This window comes from Ursus arctos, chromosome X, assembly GCF_023065955.2.
Source record: "Ursus arctos isolate Adak ecotype North America chromosome X, UrsArc2.0, whole genome shotgun sequence".
Taxonomy (NCBI): Eukaryota; Metazoa; Chordata; class Mammalia; order Carnivora; family Ursidae; genus Ursus; species Ursus arctos.
In genome coordinates this window covers 79,201,546-79,220,887 of record NC_079873.1, presented here as the reverse complement: position 1 = coordinate 79,220,887, position 19,342 = coordinate 79,201,546, and the positions used below count along the sequence as shown (strand labels likewise).

General features: G+C 43.6%; 1 protein-coding gene across 15 annotated transcripts; it reads right to left on the bottom strand.

Annotated features, from left to right (window-relative positions):
• Positions 1-4,314: 4,314 nt before the first annotated feature.
• On the bottom strand, positions 4,315-19,035 carry GPRASP3 (G protein-coupled receptor associated sorting protein family member 3). Of its 15 annotated transcripts, none has more exons than XM_048213234.2 (6): positions 18,515-19,035; positions 9,387-15,308; positions 8,248-8,346; positions 7,765-7,855; positions 7,324-7,402; positions 4,315-6,997 (listed from the first exon to the last, which is right to left on the bottom strand). In XM_048213234.2, exon 6 carries the CDS (start codon positions 6,709-6,711, stop codon positions 5,059-5,061), a length of 1,653 nt encoding a protein of 550 aa, XP_048069191.1. In that variant the 5' UTR covers positions 6,712-6,997; positions 7,324-7,402; positions 7,765-7,855; positions 8,248-8,346; positions 9,387-15,308; positions 18,515-19,035; the 3' UTR covers positions 4,315-5,058. The 15 variants fall into 15 exon arrangements, with proteins under 15 accessions (XP_048069191.1, XP_048069190.1, XP_048069184.1 ...); XM_048213233.2 differs by having other exon boundaries at positions 7,765-7,840; XM_048213227.2 differs by having other exon boundaries at positions 15,148-15,308.
• Positions 19,036-19,342: the final 307 nt, after the last annotated feature.

The window sequence follows — 19,342 nt, the reverse complement described above, 5'->3', positions numbered from 1 at the left end:
ACAGTGTTATATTAGTTTCAGGTATACAGTATAATGATTCAATAATTCTATACATTATTCAGTGCTCATCACAGTAAGTGTACTCTTAATCCCCTTTATCTATTTCACCCATCATTTCCACCCACCTCTCCTCTGGCAACCGCCAGCTTGTTCTCTGTATTTAAGACTGTTTCTTCTTCTTTTTTTCTTGATTTGTTTATTTCATTTCTTTTTTTTTTTAAGATTTTATTTATTTATTTGACAGAGAGAGAGAGACGGCGAGAGAGGGAACACAAGCAGGGGGAGTGGGAGAGGGAGAAGGAGGCTTCCTGCTGAGCAGGGAGCCCAATGCAGGGCTCTATCCTAGGACCCCAGGACCATGAACTGAGCCGAAGGCAGACACTTAACCACTGAGCCACCCAGGTGCCCCTGTTTATTTCATTTCTTAAATTCTAAATTTGAGTGAAATTATATGGTATTTGTCTTTCCTTGACATATTTTAGAGCTTTCCACAAGGACTTAATTGGGCTGTGGGGAGTAGAGTAGCAAGTCTCCCCTTTCCACATGGATGATTAACAATTTCTGGAGAAGAAAAAAAATTCTACTCCACTATTTTTATACTCTGCTTTATTTTGGGTACTATGACCATGACAGCCAAGTTTAGTTTGCTAAATGAAGTGTTCAACATACACAAGAAACAATCATCATGTTTCTGCTGTTCTCTCCTTTAGGGAAACCTTGTCAATGACTATTGAGGGGATATGGAACCTCTAGGAGATAAGTAGCCAGAGTGTTTTTCAGACATTTGCTGACAGGCTACATAACTCTTGAGAGTAGTTGTCCAGAGTAAGCTAAGGTGGCCCCATGATCTTTTAAAGCAAAATCTGCATGTTGATTTACTGAAGCCTTTTATAAACTCATGATTAATTATGATGCTGTTCTGAAGCTTATCTAAGAATGACCAATCTCTTTAATCTGAAGTACTTAAAATACAATTAATTATATAGTCTTTGTACAGCTGTGACTGGAAAGCAGTTTTGCTCACTGCAAAGCTTGTGCTTGTTTCATTAATAATCCCCATTCTGTCCTGAGCTGTACTTGTGTGTACATATCACTTGCTAGTCTACTGACTGTAGCTGCTGCCTGAGTGTGGGTCCATAACACAATTCAGGACAAAATTCTGTAAAACAACGTCAGCATAGTTAAACTCTTCACTCTTCTGTTTTAAATTTAGTTCACAGAGTGTAAAGTGATACAACTTTTCTGGTTGTCAGTCCGTAGTACTTGTGAGGGCCTGAATCTGAAGATCACGGGGGAAGAGTAGCAATGAGGGGACATAAGTAAGATAGGGAAGGTGACACATACATGTATATACTTCACTCCCTTCCCACTAGGTGATGGGGTCTATCCTCACATACCTAGAATTAATCCAACAGAATATAAAGGTGTGATTCAACTGTCACATTCATAATAAGAAATATTACGTACACTTTAAAATGTTATAAAAAAGACAGAGAGATGTTTCTTTTTTTTGCCCCTCAGAGTAGCAAAGACTGATAATATTAATAAGTGCTGGCAAGTATATGAAGAAACAGACATTCATACTCCATGGGATGAGTGGATATATTTTAGAACTCAGTTGGCCAGTATATGTCAAAATTTGTAAATATCCATGAGAAGAAATGTAGCCACTGACATCTAGGAGCTGTCCTGGCACTCACAGCCAGGCCTGGGTATTCTCTTGTTGAATATAAACAACTTCACAGAACATTTATATCAGAAAAAGTCACTCTATGGCTGTGATGTAGCAAGAAAAAAAAAAAAAAGACCACTGTGTAATCATCTATGAACACTGGGAGACACTGTCCAAATCACAAAAATAACCAAATATCCCCTTATTCTGGCTAATATGAGTGACTTCTGCTTCTTTACCAATCACAACTTTGCCCTGGCCTAGTCTTCCCCATTTGCAAAGTAAGATTTATTGAGATAGCATATCGTGCTTCGAGTACTCATGCTTCCTGACAACTTTCAATACACAGCAAAGCCTCACTTCCTTAAACCCTCCCCTAAATCACACACAAGTCCTAATCCTATAATAAGTCATTTTTAAAACCCTCTTATTGAAGTACCACATGATTTGCCATGGTACATGTTCTTTCTCTTTGCAACCACGCTTGTTCAAATACAGGCATATTCCTGGTGGTTTTTGGCTGGAGGGCATTTCCATTCATGATCTTTGACAAAGAAGTTCCACTTGAAGGAATTTATCATATAGAAATATTTAAAAAGGCATGAAGTATAAACAGGGATACATCAATTTTCACAGGAAAAATATGAATATGAAAGATTATACTAAAAAGTATGTTGCAAACTACAAAATGATGCTGAGAGAAATTAAGGGAGACCTAAATAAGTAGAGAGATATATTTTGTTTGTGGGTCAGAAGATTCAATATTGTTAAGATGTTAGTTCTCCTTAAATTAATCGATTGATTTAAAACTATCTCAGTCAAAATCCCAGCTGGAGTTTTTGTAGAAATGGATCAGCAGATTCTAAAATTTTTATCTAAAAGAAAAAGTAAAAATAACCAAAATAACTATGAGAAATAACAAAGTTAAAGGACTCACACTGCCTGATTTCAAGACATTATAAAGCTACAGTAATCAAGATACCGTGGCACTTAATGAATCATCGAGCCTTACATCGGAAACCGGGGATGTACTGTATGGTGACTAACATAACATAATAAAAAATCATTAAAATAAAAAAAAAAAGATACCGTGGCACTGCAATCAAGATACACAAGCAGGTCAGTGGAACAGAATAGAGTCCAGAAACAGATCCATACATACAGGGACAACTGATTTATTGACAAAGATGCAACAAAGACAACTCAAGGGAGAAAGAAGTCTTTCAAGCAAGTGATGCCAGAACAATTGGATATCACTGTGCCAAAAAGTGAACTTTACTTTATAATTTGGACCATATAAAAAAATCTCAAGATGGATCAGACCTAAATGTGAAACCTAAAGCTATAAAACTTTTAGAATATAGGATAAAATCTTTGTGACCTTGGTTAGGCAATGGTTTCTCATAAATAACAGCAAAATACAACTGGTAAAAGAACTGTTCTTTATCAAAATTTAAATCTTCCATTCTTCGAAAGTCATTTTTTAAGAGTAAAAAAACAATCCATAGACTGGGAGAAACTATTTGTAAAACATATATCTGATAATAGACTTGAATCCAGGTATATATAAAAACAACTCTTACAAATCAACAATAAAAATGAACCACCCAGTTTGAAAAAAAAGAGCTAAACATTTACATAAACTTCACCTAAGATATATGGATGGCAAATATGCATATGAAAAGATGTTCAACATCATTTGTCATTAGAGAAATGCAAATTAGAACTACAATGAGAAAGAAAACACAGGCACTAAAGTCTTGGGTATCAGTCTGAGCAATATTTTTTGGATCTATCTCCTCAAGCAAGAAGGCAAAAATAAACTAATGGAACTACATCAAACAAAAGCTTTTGCACAGTGAAGGAAACCATCAGCAAAATGAAAAGGCAACCTACTGAATGGGAAAAGATCTCTCAAATGATAAAACCGATAAGGGGTTAATATCCCAAATACACACACACACACACACGCATACGTATGCATACAACTCAATATAAAAAAACTTAAAACACAATCCAATTAAAAAATAGGCAGAGGACCTGAATAGACATTTCTCCAAAGAAGACATATAAATGGCCAACATGAAAAGTTGCTCAACATTACTGATCATTGGGGAAATGCAAATCAAAATCTCGACTGTGGTGATAGTTTCACATATGCATACATATGTCAAGATGTATTAAATGATATACTTTAAAGATTTTCTTTTAAATTTAGAGACAGCAGGAGCAGGGAGGGGCAAAAGAGAAGAGAGAATCTTAAGCACACCCCACGCTCAGTGCAGAGTCCAATGCTGGGCTCGATTTCACCAATTCTGAGATCATGACTGGGCTGAAATCAAGAGTCGGATGCTTAACCAAATGAGCCACCCAGGTGCCCCCAAATTGTATAGTTTAAATATGTATGGATTAATGTATGTTGATTGTACCTCAATAAAGCTGTTGAATGAAAAGCTCATGGTAGAGCTGCATAATACTAACCTGGAAAGATAATTATAAAGATGAGGCAAGTTGCAGAATACTATACTCCTGTTTTTCCAAAAGAATAAATGTGTGCATATTATTAAAAGGGATATGCAATGAAACATTAGGGCACTATGCCCTAATTGTTAACACAGAAGAAACATTAAATGATTCAAAAATATGTTATAGAAGCACATTTATTGATATAGCAAGATGCTCACAATATAGAGTCAGTGGGGAAAAAACAAGTTACAAACAGTATTTACAGTATGATCTTGTTTTAATTTCTTAACTATTGAAAAATCTCAAAGCATATAACTTAATATTTTCACACACTGAGACATTCTCTTCAGTTTACACCAGTGGTTGTAACTCCTACCATGAGTTATCTGACAAAGGCAGAATAAGGGAAAAACAGTAATTCCTCTTACATTAAACAGCCTATAGCAACTCCTGCCTTCTTCACACGTTGAGTGCACCTTCAGCAACGAATGTGTGTATGTACAGATATAGGTGAGTGCTGTTATCTTTTTGTGCGCATACGCTTTATTTCTGCAACTAGATTACAAATTCAATGATATTCTTTTTTTGTCATTTGAAGCTACAAATAGATGTAAGCAAATACTAATGAACAAGTTTAGCCTACTTAAGATGAACTGGTTCACTATCTTAAGTAAAATGTTAAAAAGTTGTCCATCTACACAAGATAGAAATCAACAGATGTTTCCAGCTTACAATGCAATATTCATTTGACATCTCAAAAATGCTCTAGCTCAAACCTGGAGACTGTCTGCAGGTAATGTCATGGTGAAGATGTGATTTGTAATGTACACACTGTAATAATCAAAACATTATGCAAGGCTCTTTAGGAATACACAGGCTTTTAGATTGTTCAAAGTGTTCACTTCTATTTCTGGCGCATTTTACATTGTTTCAATAATTACTTTAACTTCACGGAAAATGGCCATCAGTGTATTGTAACTCATGTGATCAACAACTACAATCGAACCCTTTCTGATATGCTCCTTTATGTTAATAAAGATGGCCACAGCACTAACGAGATTGGCTTTTGCCTCTTTCTGGTTAAAGATGAGTTTTAATGCTGCTAAGGACTTTGTATTGATCATGTCTCTGGCTGCAGCTGGATTTTCAGACATATTCAAAAGTACTTTTAAAACAAGATTTCTGGTTTTACGATTTCCCAGGGATAGCAAGTGGAAAAGCTCTGAAAAGTAATTGGCAACAATGTGGTGATGGTTAGACTCAGCAGTCAGTTGCCCAAGTATCTTTAATCCAGATTGCTGTCCGGGTGAGTTCAAGGGAAAAGACATGGTTTCCTTACACATATGCTTAACGTGTAATTCAACCTTGCGTTGTCTCTCATCCCCAGAAGGAGGATTCAGAGTAATTACGGCCTTTTTTCTGATTTCAGAGGAAGGAAAACTGAGCAAGCTTTCAATAAGTGTCACTACACCCACCTCATTAATAAACTCTTGGGCAAAGGGATGAACATTAATGATCCCCATTGCAATCTGAGCTATTTTATGAATGAGAGGATCAGTAGTCGATTTAAGTAAGGTAACAAGTTTTTCAAATTCCTCAGAATCCATGTAGCATTCCATTTTGCAAGGGCAAGCAAATGGCTTAATCCCATTCACTTCCCTGATCCTGATTTGGCGTCTAATCTCCTCTATAGTCTGGATACAAGGGTCAGAACCAAATGGATACTCAGGGACAGACTGTGAGCATGAAGCAGTGCTCCTAGAAGGGCATGTTGTTGCCACAGGCAAAGACTGGGTGTTTTCCTCAGCTGAGGCCAGGACAATATATGAAGGAGGCTTTGTCTCAAATGGGACTTGGGATCTAAATCCTAACACTGCTGGAGTTACAGCAGGGGCTTTGGGCCAGATAGTTACCTCAGACCAGTCCTTGGGCCTATTTTTTTCATTAATTTCATCCACAGGCTGGGGCCTAACTATCCTGCTCACAGGTTTAGGATTAGGATCAAAACTAGTTTCATCTCCATCCCAAAACCAGTTCCCAATAACATTTTCTTCCTCCTCCTCCTCAGTCCCTGGCCTAGCTTTGCAGCTGGCCCCAGCCACAGGCTCTAACTTTTCAGCACAGGACTGGGGACCGATACCAGCCCTATCTTCATCCTTAGCACTGGAACGATTACCAGCCTCTTCTCCATTCCAAAACCAGGAACCAACACTGGCCTCTTCCCCAGCCCAAAACCAGGTATCAACACCAGCCTTATCTTTACATGTGGACCTGGGCTCAGCATTAGCCTCAGCCACAGAACAAATCCCAGATACTCTAGTGGCCTCATCTTCAGCTTTGGGACTGAAATTTGCCAGGGCTCTTTCCTTTATCTCTGTAACAGTCTTGTTCTTAGACCTTGCCTTTGTCGCTGTCGCGGCATCAGCTTGAGACCCTGCCTTGGCTACTGCTTTGTCCTGGGTCTTGGCTACAGGTCTGACTACGCCAGTAGACTCCCTCTTTGCTTCGCCTTGTGCACCAGCCCTCTTTTGAGCTTTGGCTTTCTTTCTACCCTCATTCTTAGCCCCAGTCATGGTTGAAGAACAGTTATATAGACAGCCCTACACAATCTTGGCCTTGGTTCTCAATGTGTCCCAGGTCAATGCCTTAACACTCTTTCACTGGGTGAATAAACTTTGTAGCAAGTTTGTTATCAGCTCAGTAGTCACACAGTCCCCTTTCCAAACACCCAGTCTCTTCAGTGATACAGAGAAGACAGAGGCATTCAGTCTGAGTGAAGATGATGGTTCCTGAGTGCAGACCTGTTGAAGGTGATGATCTGCCACTCTGAGGCCACTACAGCAACCACTGGAGATGGACCTGAGGTGGAACAAGAAAATGAGCTTTAAGTCTCTTTCAACTGTGTTTTTCCATGCAGACAGGCACACAAGACATGAGAATAGAGATGGACTGTGTGGTAGAAGTGGAATAGTAGAAAACTCTGTTACCTCATTTTATCCCTTCCATGCTCCCACTAATGCCCAACAATGTACTGCCCAGGAACTAACACACTCTTTTCTCTGTATCACATAGGAGCAGGGATGACAGAAAAGCTTGCTGAAAGTGAGAAAGGCTAAGAAACATTCAGCCCCTTTGGTATACACCACTATACTCTACAGGTCTATCCAGAAAGGCCTCATACCAACCTATACTCATCTAGTGCAATTTTCTCCCCCTTCCTTACTTCCAGGAATGATAAGTCCTACAGCCAATATACAGGCAGACCTAAGGATAAAAACATAGGAGGGTTGGAATTTTGAGTATTTGGTAGACAGGCATGTACTCTGGATTCTAAACCCAATATATGTCTTTCCAAATCTAGAACTTTGGTTATATAATGTTTCTTTGGTTATATAATGTTACCTTGGTCCTCCTCATGGCTTCCCACCCCATTTCCTGGGTATCTATTGATTACCCTCTAGGTACAATCTTGGCTTAACTTATCCCCATTTCCTACACACAAAAGTGAGGACAGAAGTGTCTGGAAAGTTGGAAGACAATGGCTCCAAGATATGATCTGGTCTCACCTACTTGCCAATAGCTTATTTCCATCCCCAATCAATAGGGGTGCTGGTGCTCAGACTCACCTTGGATCCAAATGAGTAATTTTCGTCCTCTTGCTTAATTCAAAGTGAACAACTATCTACAGAGGTCTACAGGAACCTATAAAGAAACAAACTTAAGAACAGATAAAAAGGCAAAAGAGAGAGAACAGAAGAGATTGAGCTAGCTCGACACCCATCACAAGTGTTGTAACACATACTTTTGTTTACTTGAGGCCATGTTAAATGTTAAACCACCTGTCTGCTCCTACCAGATGATTCTGCATCCATTCCCCCAAGACCTGCAGCTTGTCTAATTATATTTCCTCCCAATTTTTAATTTCGTCATTTTCCCAGCAGAGACCACACCTCTTTCCCTGAACAAAATATGAGATGCAAGAGTGGACAGTAGGAATGTAGGCAACTGTATTTAGAAAGCACTCAGTAAAGATAATAGTGACTATTGTTTCAATACCATCTTTGCATGCCCCGACTCTTTCCCTTTCCCCATGCATACACAGACCCTACCTCACTGCCACCTATGCCAGCAGCCTACACAGTAGGGGTCCTCAGGAACTTCTATCCTTTCCACCAAAGAACAGTTCTTAGTTGGAGAAGAGTCACGTCCTGCAAAAAGGAGGAGGAGCATTCAGCAAAATACCAAGAGAATATATTGACAATGGCAGGAAAATACCAGGTTAATAGATACCCAGAATTCAGGTCCTAACACCACCTTTTGAAGAATCAGGAAATAAGTATAAACGTCACAGGGTCTACACTGACCCTTCAGAAAACATTCCCCTCTATTCTGACCCACCATTCCCACACTTTGACATATTCAAGTGGGCTGCTATGTTGACAAAAAGGATCCTGAAGGAGAAAGGTGGATTAATACCACACTATTTCTTTACACGGACGCTTCCTGTGAAAGGTGATCTACTCCTCACCCCGTCATTTCCTTGCATTTACTTGGATACAAGATCTAAATACGGAAGGCAATTATTATGAAATGAATAAACAAAAACTTCATTTCAATGTCTTCATAATCTACCCACTCAACTGCCCTTTTGTTAAATGCGCCACAGCTACTGCGCAGAGAAAAGACTTTGGCATCAACCAGGCGCCTGTGGGAAGGGACAGCAACCAGGGCGCGGGGCCCTACAGGCCCCTTTCCAGAATCAGGGCCCGAAGCAGCCGACGCCACCGGCCACCCGCTCCCGCCAGCTGGGCACAGACCTCGGACGCCGTCCCCGTCCCTGCCACGGCGGCCTCCCTGAGCGCCCCCCACCCCAGCTCCCGCTCCGCCATTTCTTCCGCAGCAGCGCCCCCCCCCCCCCGCCCCAACACACACAGCTCTCTCCCGGTACAGGCACCGTCGACGGCGGGTCGCGGGCGCCTGGAAAGCTGGCCGCGCAGTGGCGGGCGCAGTTCGTCTCCAGACGATCCGAGGGAGCCTCTCCGGCCAGCCCCGGTGCCCTGGGCCCAGCCCGCGCCAGTCGCCGCCTCTCCTCGCCAGGGGTCCCGCGGCGCTGCGCACCTCTCTCAGGGACCAGCTACGACCGGGTCGCCTCCTCCTTGCCAGGCTGCCAGGGTCTGGGGTCCGGGAAGGCTGTAAGCCGGGCGACAGTGGGGGTCCTCCCGCCTCCCCCCAGGACACCCCCACTTGCCTTCACAGGCTCAAGGTGTAGGTCGCTGTCCTCCCCCTCCTCTCGGAGCTCCTCAGTCGGATTCCCACCGCCTTGCGAGCGGCCAGAATCGCAAAGAGGCGTCCCGCCCCCCGCGCTGCTGCACCGAACTGGGCAGGGGCTGCGCAGGATGCGGCACGAAACGCTGGCGGCGAGGGTGTCGGGAAGGGGGGCGGAGGGATACGGCACGAATGGGCTCGACGCCCCCTCCCCGGCCCACCCTAGTTCCGACCCAGAGGGGGCGGGGCCGGGAGGAGCCCAGCCTAAGGGGCGGGCTCACAGCAGCCCGCCTCTGCAGACCTCCGAGGCGACCACCCCCTCATTGCTGGCACTGCCATCCATGGGACCGGGGGACGCTTGGCGGTGGGGGCTAGGATCCAGAAGTCGGGGGCGGCGGGGCGGGGAAGGTGCGCCGCAGGCAGCAGCGGATGGATATCGAACGGATAGCAACTGCCCCTCGGGGCCTCAGAACCCCCAGACTGCTCGGTGTCTGCCCCCACATCGCCCATTCGGTCCGCCATCCTAAGTGGAGGCCCGTGGGCCAGGGGCTGTCAGGACAGCAGACTGCGAGGGGAAAGGCGACCTAAGGCCAGACTGCCCCGGAGGTTCTGGGGTGGGGGGCCCTCCCACGTTCTTCCTTCATTGCTTCGCGGGGCCACGGAAGGGAGGAAGGTGGGAGGGCCCCCCACGGAGGCCTCACCACTGCCCCTTTTCTAAAGGAAGGCAGACCAAACCTCTACCCTGAGAAAAACCAACCACTGCTGTGCCCATTCTTTCTGCCACACTGCTGTCCTCCCCCATGCCAACTGGTAACATGCTTTGCCATTTTGCAGTCCCCACAGTTGCCCAAGAAGGAGGGCCTTTTTTCCCTGTCAGGACCCGCACTGGGTCCTAGGATCTTTCCTGTCTCTTGCCCCCATTGCCAGGGGTCAGGCTGCTCCTGGCTCCTCTTCAACTGTCCTGTGTGTCAAGTCTTCTCTTGCAGTCACGTCCAAGTGCTCATGATCTTTGGCGGTGTGGAAATGTGGCAGGGATTAGAATCAGCTTGGATCTCAGCCATTTGCCATATACATTTGTCTAGTTTATCCATTACAGCTGTTAACATATTCAGCATACTTATTTTAAATTCCCTGATAATTCAAAAATCTGCATTATATCTGAGTCTGGTTCTGATGCTTGCTTTGTATCCTCAAACTGTGCTTTTTCTTGCTTTTTAGCATGCCTTTTAATTTTGAGGTGAACAGACCTTTAGTGAAAAGTTTTAAGTTAAGCTGGTTAGCAGTTGAGCTGTGGTTAATGTTTGCGCTACGTGCTATGGTCTTCAAATTCCTCCAGTGTGCTTATTTTTATCTCCCCTCCAAACTTCCGGCTTCCCTAATTACTCCTCGCAGCTCATTTAGCTATACTCCACTGTTAAGACACTGGAGGTTTGTTAGCAATGTGATAATGTGTGGAGGAGAGCAAGTGTTCTATAATCTCATGATTAAATTCCAGTGTTTTGTGGGCCTGTGTCCCTAGGCTATGACCTTCACAAGTGTTTTTTGGCTTCTTTCTCTTCCTTATGTGAGAATGGAAGGCTAGAGGGGGCTGTATAGGAGGAATGCCTTTTCCTCAGCTGGAATAAGGCTCAGGGAAAGGCTTTTTCACTGGAGAGTAGGCCTTTATCATAGAGATGGTTCTTGATGTATTCACAAGAGTGTATTTTCCCTTTCCAGAGCCATGAGGGTATCTTTCTGGCATGTTCACTTGTGAGAACCTGCTGTACTTCCTAGAGGTAAAGCCCACTAAGCCTCTAAGCCTGCAGGTCCCCAGGGGATTTCCCACTCTCAAACTATTCCACATCCAGTCTGGCAATTTGTCAAAATTACCATTTAAGTGTTCTCACATGTTTATATTTCTAGCAGTTTCTGATCTATGTAAGGAGAGATAGGTTGTGCCTCTCCAGATTTGTCTTTTCTCCAGAATTTGCAGTGATTATTTGCCCTGTAACCTCAGTTCTTTGATGGGTCTAAGATAAGTCATTGATTCTCAGTTTGTTCAGCTTTTTTTTTTTTTTCTGTTTAGAAGTACAGGAGTGATGACTTCCAAGCTCTTTACACGTCCTAACTGAACCTGGAAGTCTGGTGCATGGATTTTGATGGTGTAGCTAAAGACCAGTGAACACAGTGTTTGTCCTCTTCCTTTTAGCTGTATATTAGATCTGGGAATAAAGTTGCCCTTGAAAACTGAGCTGTTCCATAAATATTGGCTTGTTTCCCTCCCAGGTATAGAATATTTATATGGCTCCCTGAACCTGGCATCTCAGCCTCTAAGTTCATAACCTGGAGTGCAGATTAGAGTCTAGACTTCCAGAACCAAAGTTCTTGGTGGTGAGGTCTGAGCAACTGTGACTTAACCCTGGGAGGAAAAAAGTCACCTCTGTCACCACCACTACTACCACCAAGAGGCAGTGCACTATACTACTAAGTGCCTGCATAGACTAGAATGGCCAGTCTCTGAGTCCTGGAAGCACTTTTTAAGGAGGCTGGATGGTAAAGTAAGGTCTCTCTCCTCTGGGCTCTACTCTGGAACTTGGCCAGACTTTGGAGCCAGGCAGTCCAAAACTTGAATAGAGCCTTTACCATTTACTACTTGTGTCACTTTGGCAAAGGTGCTTAGTGTTTTTATGAGGCTGTTTATAATACTTCACAGGATTCTGGTGCACACTAAATTAGGAAGTATCTGATATTCTGAAATACCTGCATGCATCTGGTCTTTCTCGTTCTTTTTTTTTTTAAATTCCTTCTAAAATTGTGATCTAGTCATATTAGGAGGTGGGCTGGGGAAAGTAGGAAAGAATAGATGAGAATTCCCTGGTGGCTTTTGGTGGTCATAACTGATAAGATATTGCCACTGTGTTCTTTGTCACTGTAACCTCAGTACTTTGTATAATGCATTGCTTACCATAGTCCCTTACTAAAGAATGTCATTTTTGCATAAGTATGCCTCCCTCCTCCTTGTAGTCATGCAGCACAGGGAGGCTGATCCCACTTCCAGGAGTGAGTCGGCTTGCTCTAGGGGTAATCCAACCCCGTTACCTTCTGGTTCAGGAATGTTACCTTCTGGTGACATAACTCTACTCAGTGAGGCATTGGGAGGAGATTACGGAAAGACTGCTGAGAAAAGTGCCCTCAATCATAAGAAAAGACCATCAGGAAAGCTTGTCTCCTTTTTTTCCTTGGTAAGGTGCTTGACACCTCCAACTGTTGAGCTATCAAGCCTCTAGCTTTAGGATAGAAGTTGATATTGTGAATAGCAGAAGAAAGAGATGGAAAAAAGTTGAGTCCTTAGCTAAATCAACCATCATGGCTGCTCTGCCTCAGTACTTCCAATCTGTGGATAATAATTTCCTTATTAGGTTTGTTTTAGTTGGGTTCCTTGTTATATGAAAATAGAACAATCCTAAATGATATGTATTCTCAGGCACAAAACAAGTCTTCAATGAGCCAAAGTTCCTGACTTTTGTCTGTCAGTGAGCACCTACCTCTTAAAGCCAGTGTCAGAAACTCATGTTTCCACATGAAAGGAAAACCGTACATTCTGAACACCTTGCCTAATGATCGCTAGAGGTCTGACAACTGCGATTGGCTTCTGTTCTATATTGAAAAGGAATGCTTCAGGCAGAAAACCCAAGCCTTTACTTATCCAAGGGGCTCAGAAGTACATTAAGTGCTTGAGCTCAGTTTCAGTTCAGAGAGTCACTGTGTGAAAACGCACCCTTGTGAAATATCCATAATGTAGACATTAGAGATTATCTGCTTTCAATTTGGGGGACTGTACTGATGTCAAGAAAGATAAATTCATAGTGTCAATAGTCAGAAAAAATTGGTTAACGTTCCCCAGGTGCGCTGCACTAAGCAACACAGGTATAAGAAGAGGTGAATATTTGGGATTTATTAAGAGCAGAGATTTTGCCAGGGCAGTGAAGCCAGGCACTAGAGGATGAGGTAGGAGAGTAGTAAAAATGACGGACCACGATGGACCATTAAATTGAGAAGGGTGGAAGAGCTGGAGTAGGCTGATACAGAAAGATGGATAAGGGACAAGAGGTCTAATAACACTCAAGGTTTAACTTTCTTTATGATGAATGAAGTACTTTGCTACACACTATAAGAAACAAAATCTGACGATGAAGATAATGATGGTGATGATGGCAACTTTTAGTGATAATTAGCACTAGAGGGATATAGATGCAGCATAATGGTAACACATACCAGCTCTAGAGTCCAACTACCAAGGTTTGAATTTCAGCACCTCTGCTAACCAATTCAGTGAGCTTGGGTAAGTTACTTAACCAATCTGTGCCTCAGCTTCCTCATTTGTAGAACAGAGGCAACAACAGCACCTACTCCCTAAGTTTGTTTTAAAGATTAAATAAGTTAATACATTTAGAACCCTTAGAAGAGTATCTGGCTCATATAAAGCACCCAATAAATCTTAATACTAACAATAATTACTACTGTAAGTAGAAAAAGGCTCAAGCACTGTGGTCAGACAGACTGGGGTTTGATTCATACTTCTGGAGTCCAAGTTTCTTCTTCTACACTAGTTCTCTCTTACTCATAAAAAAGACTCCAGTACATGATATAAAGAAACAAATGCTAAAATAGGGCTAAATAAAATACTGTATAAGTACAATGGATGGAGGAATTCCTTCCTACCAACGTGCAAAGAGTAAGGGTGAAGGTATCAGAAAGACTTCAAACCCTAGCATTTGAGACTGAGCCTAAAACAATGATTATGTTTCCCATAGGCACAGAAAGGTTTGCAAGAGCATTGAAGATTGAGGGAACAGTGTGGGGAAAGGCACAGAAGTAGTAAAGCATAAGGTATAGTTGGGTTCGGCAAAAGCAGAGAGTCCAATGTAGCTTGAGTGCAGGCAAAGTGGAGGAGGGCTTGGACTAGGGTGAGACATCTGACAGTGGGTGCCTCTTTAAAATGTGTCCTTATTGGGGTGCCTGGGTGGCTCAGTAGTTAAGCATCTGCCTTCGGCTCAGGGCATGATCCCGGCGTTCTGGGATCGAGCCCCACATCAGGCTCCTCTGCTGTGAGCCTGCTTCTTCCTCTCCCACTCCCCCTGCTTGTGTTCCCTCTCTCGCTGGCTGTCTCTCTGTCTGTCAAATAAATAAATAAAATCTTTAAAAAAAATAAAATGTGTCCTTATCTCATTCTAGTCCCGGCCCTGACTTGGAAGAATGTGTTGGGAGAGATAGGAAGGTAGAATTGTATGGAAGGGTGCACGGCCCTGAAACTCCCGATAGAGAACCTGGTAATATTTTATAGATGAGATTCCACTGAAGGGTGCTCTTTTAAAACTAGGGGCAGAGTAGAGGGTCAGTGAGTGACAACAGTCCAGCTGTACCGTAAAAAGATACCTTTCTTTCATTCATGACTGGACTGAAGACAAATCTGCTCTAATTTTATCCCCAGGCAGCAACATTTTAAGTCAAGTAACATCTGAATGTGTCCTGATATTTATTACTTGAGATAGCCCGTAATATTTATCCAGAAAAAGTACAGAAACAAAAGGGCCATATGAGTGATGAGGTTTCTACTTCAACTACACCCCAGGAAAAAACTGATGGATGATCCTGGCCTCTACAAGTCATACCCAAGGAGTGATCAGAACAGAGATAATCATCTTCATACTTGGGGACACACACACACACACACACACACATACACACACCCCTACCACACTTACCCTGCCCTTTGGCTGAGATTGAAAAAATCCACAGGTGTTGACTGGCTAAGTATCTGCTTTAGGTTGTACGTAGGACTTAGAGGTATCCAGCCAGGCCAGAGTGTGAAGTCCTCCAAATATAAATGCAGTACTCCCAACAGGAATTCTAGGTGGAGGGAGCTCTAATGAGAAAAAAAATAGAGAAATTATAGAGAACTTTAAAAATAATTTAAATTGTAGGTGCTTGCCACAAAAACACATGCTACTTTTTTCATCCATAATATACTGGTGGCCTCTGCCTCCTTCATTTTAACTTGTTTATGTATGATACATAGGATCAGAGACAGATATTAATCTAGGGATGGCTGCTAAAAATAGGGACATGTGACACCATCATTCTGACATCAGTTCTTTTTTTTTTTAAAGATTTTATTTACTATTTGACAGAGAGAGAGGGAGACAGCCAGCGAGAGAGGGAACACAAGCAGGGGGAGTGGGAGAAGAGGAAGCAGGCTCCTAGTGGAGCAGGGAGCATGATGGCTTGATCCCAGGACCCTGGGATCACGCCCTGAGCTGAAGGCAGACACTTAACGACTGAGCCACCCAGGCGCCCCCTGACATCAGTTCTTTGGCAGGAACTACCTGGAGTTAGCATCAGACTCCATGGGTTTAGGATGCAGTCCCCAATCCCCAACAATACTGCCCCATTTCAGATCAGAGGCCAATTACAAGTCATGGGAACCACTCATACTTCTGAGTGACCAGTTACAAATTCACCGTCTCCCATGACCTCCTCACGTTTGATAATTTACCAGAACAACTCACAGAACTCATTATAAGTTCTACACTTAGAATTATAGTTTTATTATAAAGGATACACATAGAATAAGGTCTGAAAGGGTCTTAGAAACACAGCTCCCAAGCCCTCTTCCCATGGATTCATGCCACATCAACCTCCCTGGATATCAGTGTTTCTACCAATCAGAAAGCCCCACGAAGCCCTGAGTTTTCATTGGGGTTTTGTTATATAGACATGATCCATTAAATCATTGGCCACATGACTGAACCCAAAATCCAGCCCTCCTCCCCTCTCTGAGAATTCCAGCTCACCTAAAGTTCCAACTCTAGTCACATGGTAGGTCCTACTGGTGACAAGCCCACATCCTGAACCTATCTAGGGGCCCAACAAAAGTCGCTTTATTAATAACAAATATAGTCCTATCACTGAAGAAATCTGTAGGTTTTTTGAAGCTCTGTGCCAGGAACCAGGCGGGGACAAACGTTAAATACATTCTTTCTTAGGGGCGTCTGGGTGGCTCAGTCAGTTAAGCGTCTGCCTTCAGCTCAGGTAATGGTCCCAGGGTTCTGGGATTGAACCCCACATCAGGCTCCCTGCTTGGCAAGGAGTCTGCTTCTGCCTCTCCCCTCTGCCTCTCCTCTCTGCTCATGTTCTCGCTTGCTTTCTCTCAAATAAATAAATAAAATCTTTAAAATATATATATATATATACATATATATACATGTATGTGTATATATATATATGTGTATATATATATATATATATATTCTTTCTTATACCACATTATGTTTGAGGTATTCTCTTTTGTCAAATTCTAAAGACACACAGACAAGAGAAAACAGAACTTGAGGAGAAAGACTATAACCTGAACATTGGACCCAACACTTATATGACCAGAATTCTGGAAAGTGGGGTGGTGGGAAGAGGATAATAACAAATCAGGCAATAAGTAAAAGAGGTAGTTCTAGGCCTCAATCTCTGTAATTTTACCCCACATGCCCACTGCTCAGGCCTAGCTTTTAAATGTAAACAGGAGGGCGTGAAGTATTATTATGGTATGGTTTCACCTCTATACTGAGTATAAAAATAAGGATATGAGAGAGCTTGGGAAAACTCTTTACTTTCTGGTGACACCTTCCTAAACTGCACTGGTATCCAGTGGATGCATGGGGGGGGATTTTCAGTTAGAAAGATTTACCAAGGGGTGGTACCCAGGATGAGACCAAAGGAACAAGCCCTAAGAAATGAGCAGAGAACAAATCAGAAGGAAAAGACTAAAGTGTCTACAGAGGGAACCATGTGAGACCATCCATAAAATGGTTTCTGTCAGTGGTTCCCAGAAAGAACCTCCTCTGAGGCCCAGGACAGCAGAGGTAGGGAGCCTCGGATCGAATAGCAACTTTTGCGCTCCTAGATGGGAAGGAGATGCTGCCTGGGGACTCAGATCCAAGGATCCTCTTGGGAGTTGAAGAACTTGGTGGTATCCCAACAAGAAATTCCATGTAAAAGGCCTGAAGCTTCTAGGTTCCCTCATCCTGAGTCTGTTCCCATCCCCCTTCCCTAGAGCTGCTCAGATTGGGGTTCATTCTACTCTTGCAATCTTTTGGAAGCTGGAACCTTGGAGTATAAGGCAGATGTAACCCTGCCTTCTTTTCCCCCACTCTCCCCCAATTTTGATCTGGTCTCAGCCATCCCCAATGTCTGGAAGACATAGACAGACAGTAGAGAGTGAGTGCCAACTAGGTGAGAGGAAGGAAGTGCAGCTCACAGTTCCCATTGTTGAGGAAACTTTTTCTCTCCCTTTCAAGATTCTTCTAGCTGGAGTAGGAATTAAATGGATGAGACAGACTAACAGGAGAAAATAAAATTTAACTTCATACATATAGTGAACTCACACAGACATGAGACTCCAAAGACAGGCAAAATGAAGCAATTTGTCATACCTAACTAAGAAAAAGGGTAGGGATTTGGGACTTCGAAGGGAAGGAAAGCAATTCAGAAGAGGAAAGAATGAATGTTTGGTAAACAAATGTTAGTGCGGACATAGAGAAACAATGGGACATAGGAATTTTAACAGATACTTTGCTAAATTCCTCCCTGTCAACCACCGCTAGTTCATATCATACTGTAGTTATCTATGGTGGTAGCTCTCTTCCTGGAATAGGTTCTCAACCTAAATTATTTTTAGGCAGTTAGGCAGGTCAAAGTTTCCTCCTGAGTCTTTTGGGCCTCAAATTATTTTCAGCTCCAAATAATCCGCATGCCAAAATGGCACATTTGGAGGCAGCCTGCCCTAGGCCCCTACACCATTCTCAGAACCGCTTTCCAGATCCAGCGCCTAAGGAGTGCAGGAATTGTCCCTTCACCGTTTCCTCTCTCGGGGGCCCCCTGAAGCCAACTCCCTCCGTGTGTCCACCTCCCACACCCACAAAGAGTCACACACAGCTGGGAGGGGAGGCTGGGAGTGGGGGAGGGGTGTTCAGAAGGCAGGAGAGAACAGAGAGCAGGAGGGTCCGAGGCACTCCCTGCACCCGCACCTAGTCTCAGCCACCACCTCCCACGGATGCCATTTCCCGGCCGCGCACCCACCTCCTCCAACAGCAACCGCTGCTTCTCTCCACGTCTTCCTCCCTCAGGATGACCTCCTGCCTCTTGAGCTCCTGGGCAAAAGACTGACCCCGGCTAAGACGCTGGCAATAGGCTGAGGGGCTGCGCCCTCTACCAACGAATGCTGTATCTCTGATCGCCCGAGAAATTCGTTTCCAGGTTAGTGCAGCATGGAGAGACACCCACCCATCCACCACAACGTCCTACCACTCCTCGCGCGGCCGTCTGTCATTCGTCAAGCGTAGGTCCCTCCTGCCCCCTCTCCGCTTGGCACACGTCTGTGTTTGCCTGAGTGAGAGCGTGGTCACGTGAGCCACCACCCGCCTCACGTGACCACGCAGTCAGCCTGCCCGCCGCAGCCCTGCCGCACGGATGGCAGAATCTTCTGCGCCTGAGGTTGAGATGCTTGCTGGAAGAATCTGAAGCTCCCGTCCCTGCTGAAGACAGAGCTGAAGGAAGGCTGGATTTGGAGCCAGAGCTTCCGGCCCTAGCGCTAGACCTGGGCCCTGCTCTGTCAGGAGCACAGGGCTGGTGAGGAATACTCGATGAAGAGTTTGGAGACTAACTGATTTTTATTATTCTGTACGATACTCGGGCGACATATTAAAATACACACACACACACACACACACACACACTCTCTCTCTCTCTACCTTGAAAAATACTGATAAGCGAAACAAGCATTCGAACTCCAATGTCCACTACCAGGATGATCCCTGTTAATGCTTGCGGTTTGTGAAGGCAGGCAAAACTGCCCTACTTCCATAAACCTTGCATACTGGAGTCGGTGGAAAAGAAACATGTTGCACA

Coding starts and splice junctions, on each gene's coding strand:
- GPRASP3 (XM_048213234.2), bottom strand. CDS start 6,711: ATGACTGGGGCTAAGAATGAGGGTAGAAAGAAAGCCAAAGCTCAAAAG.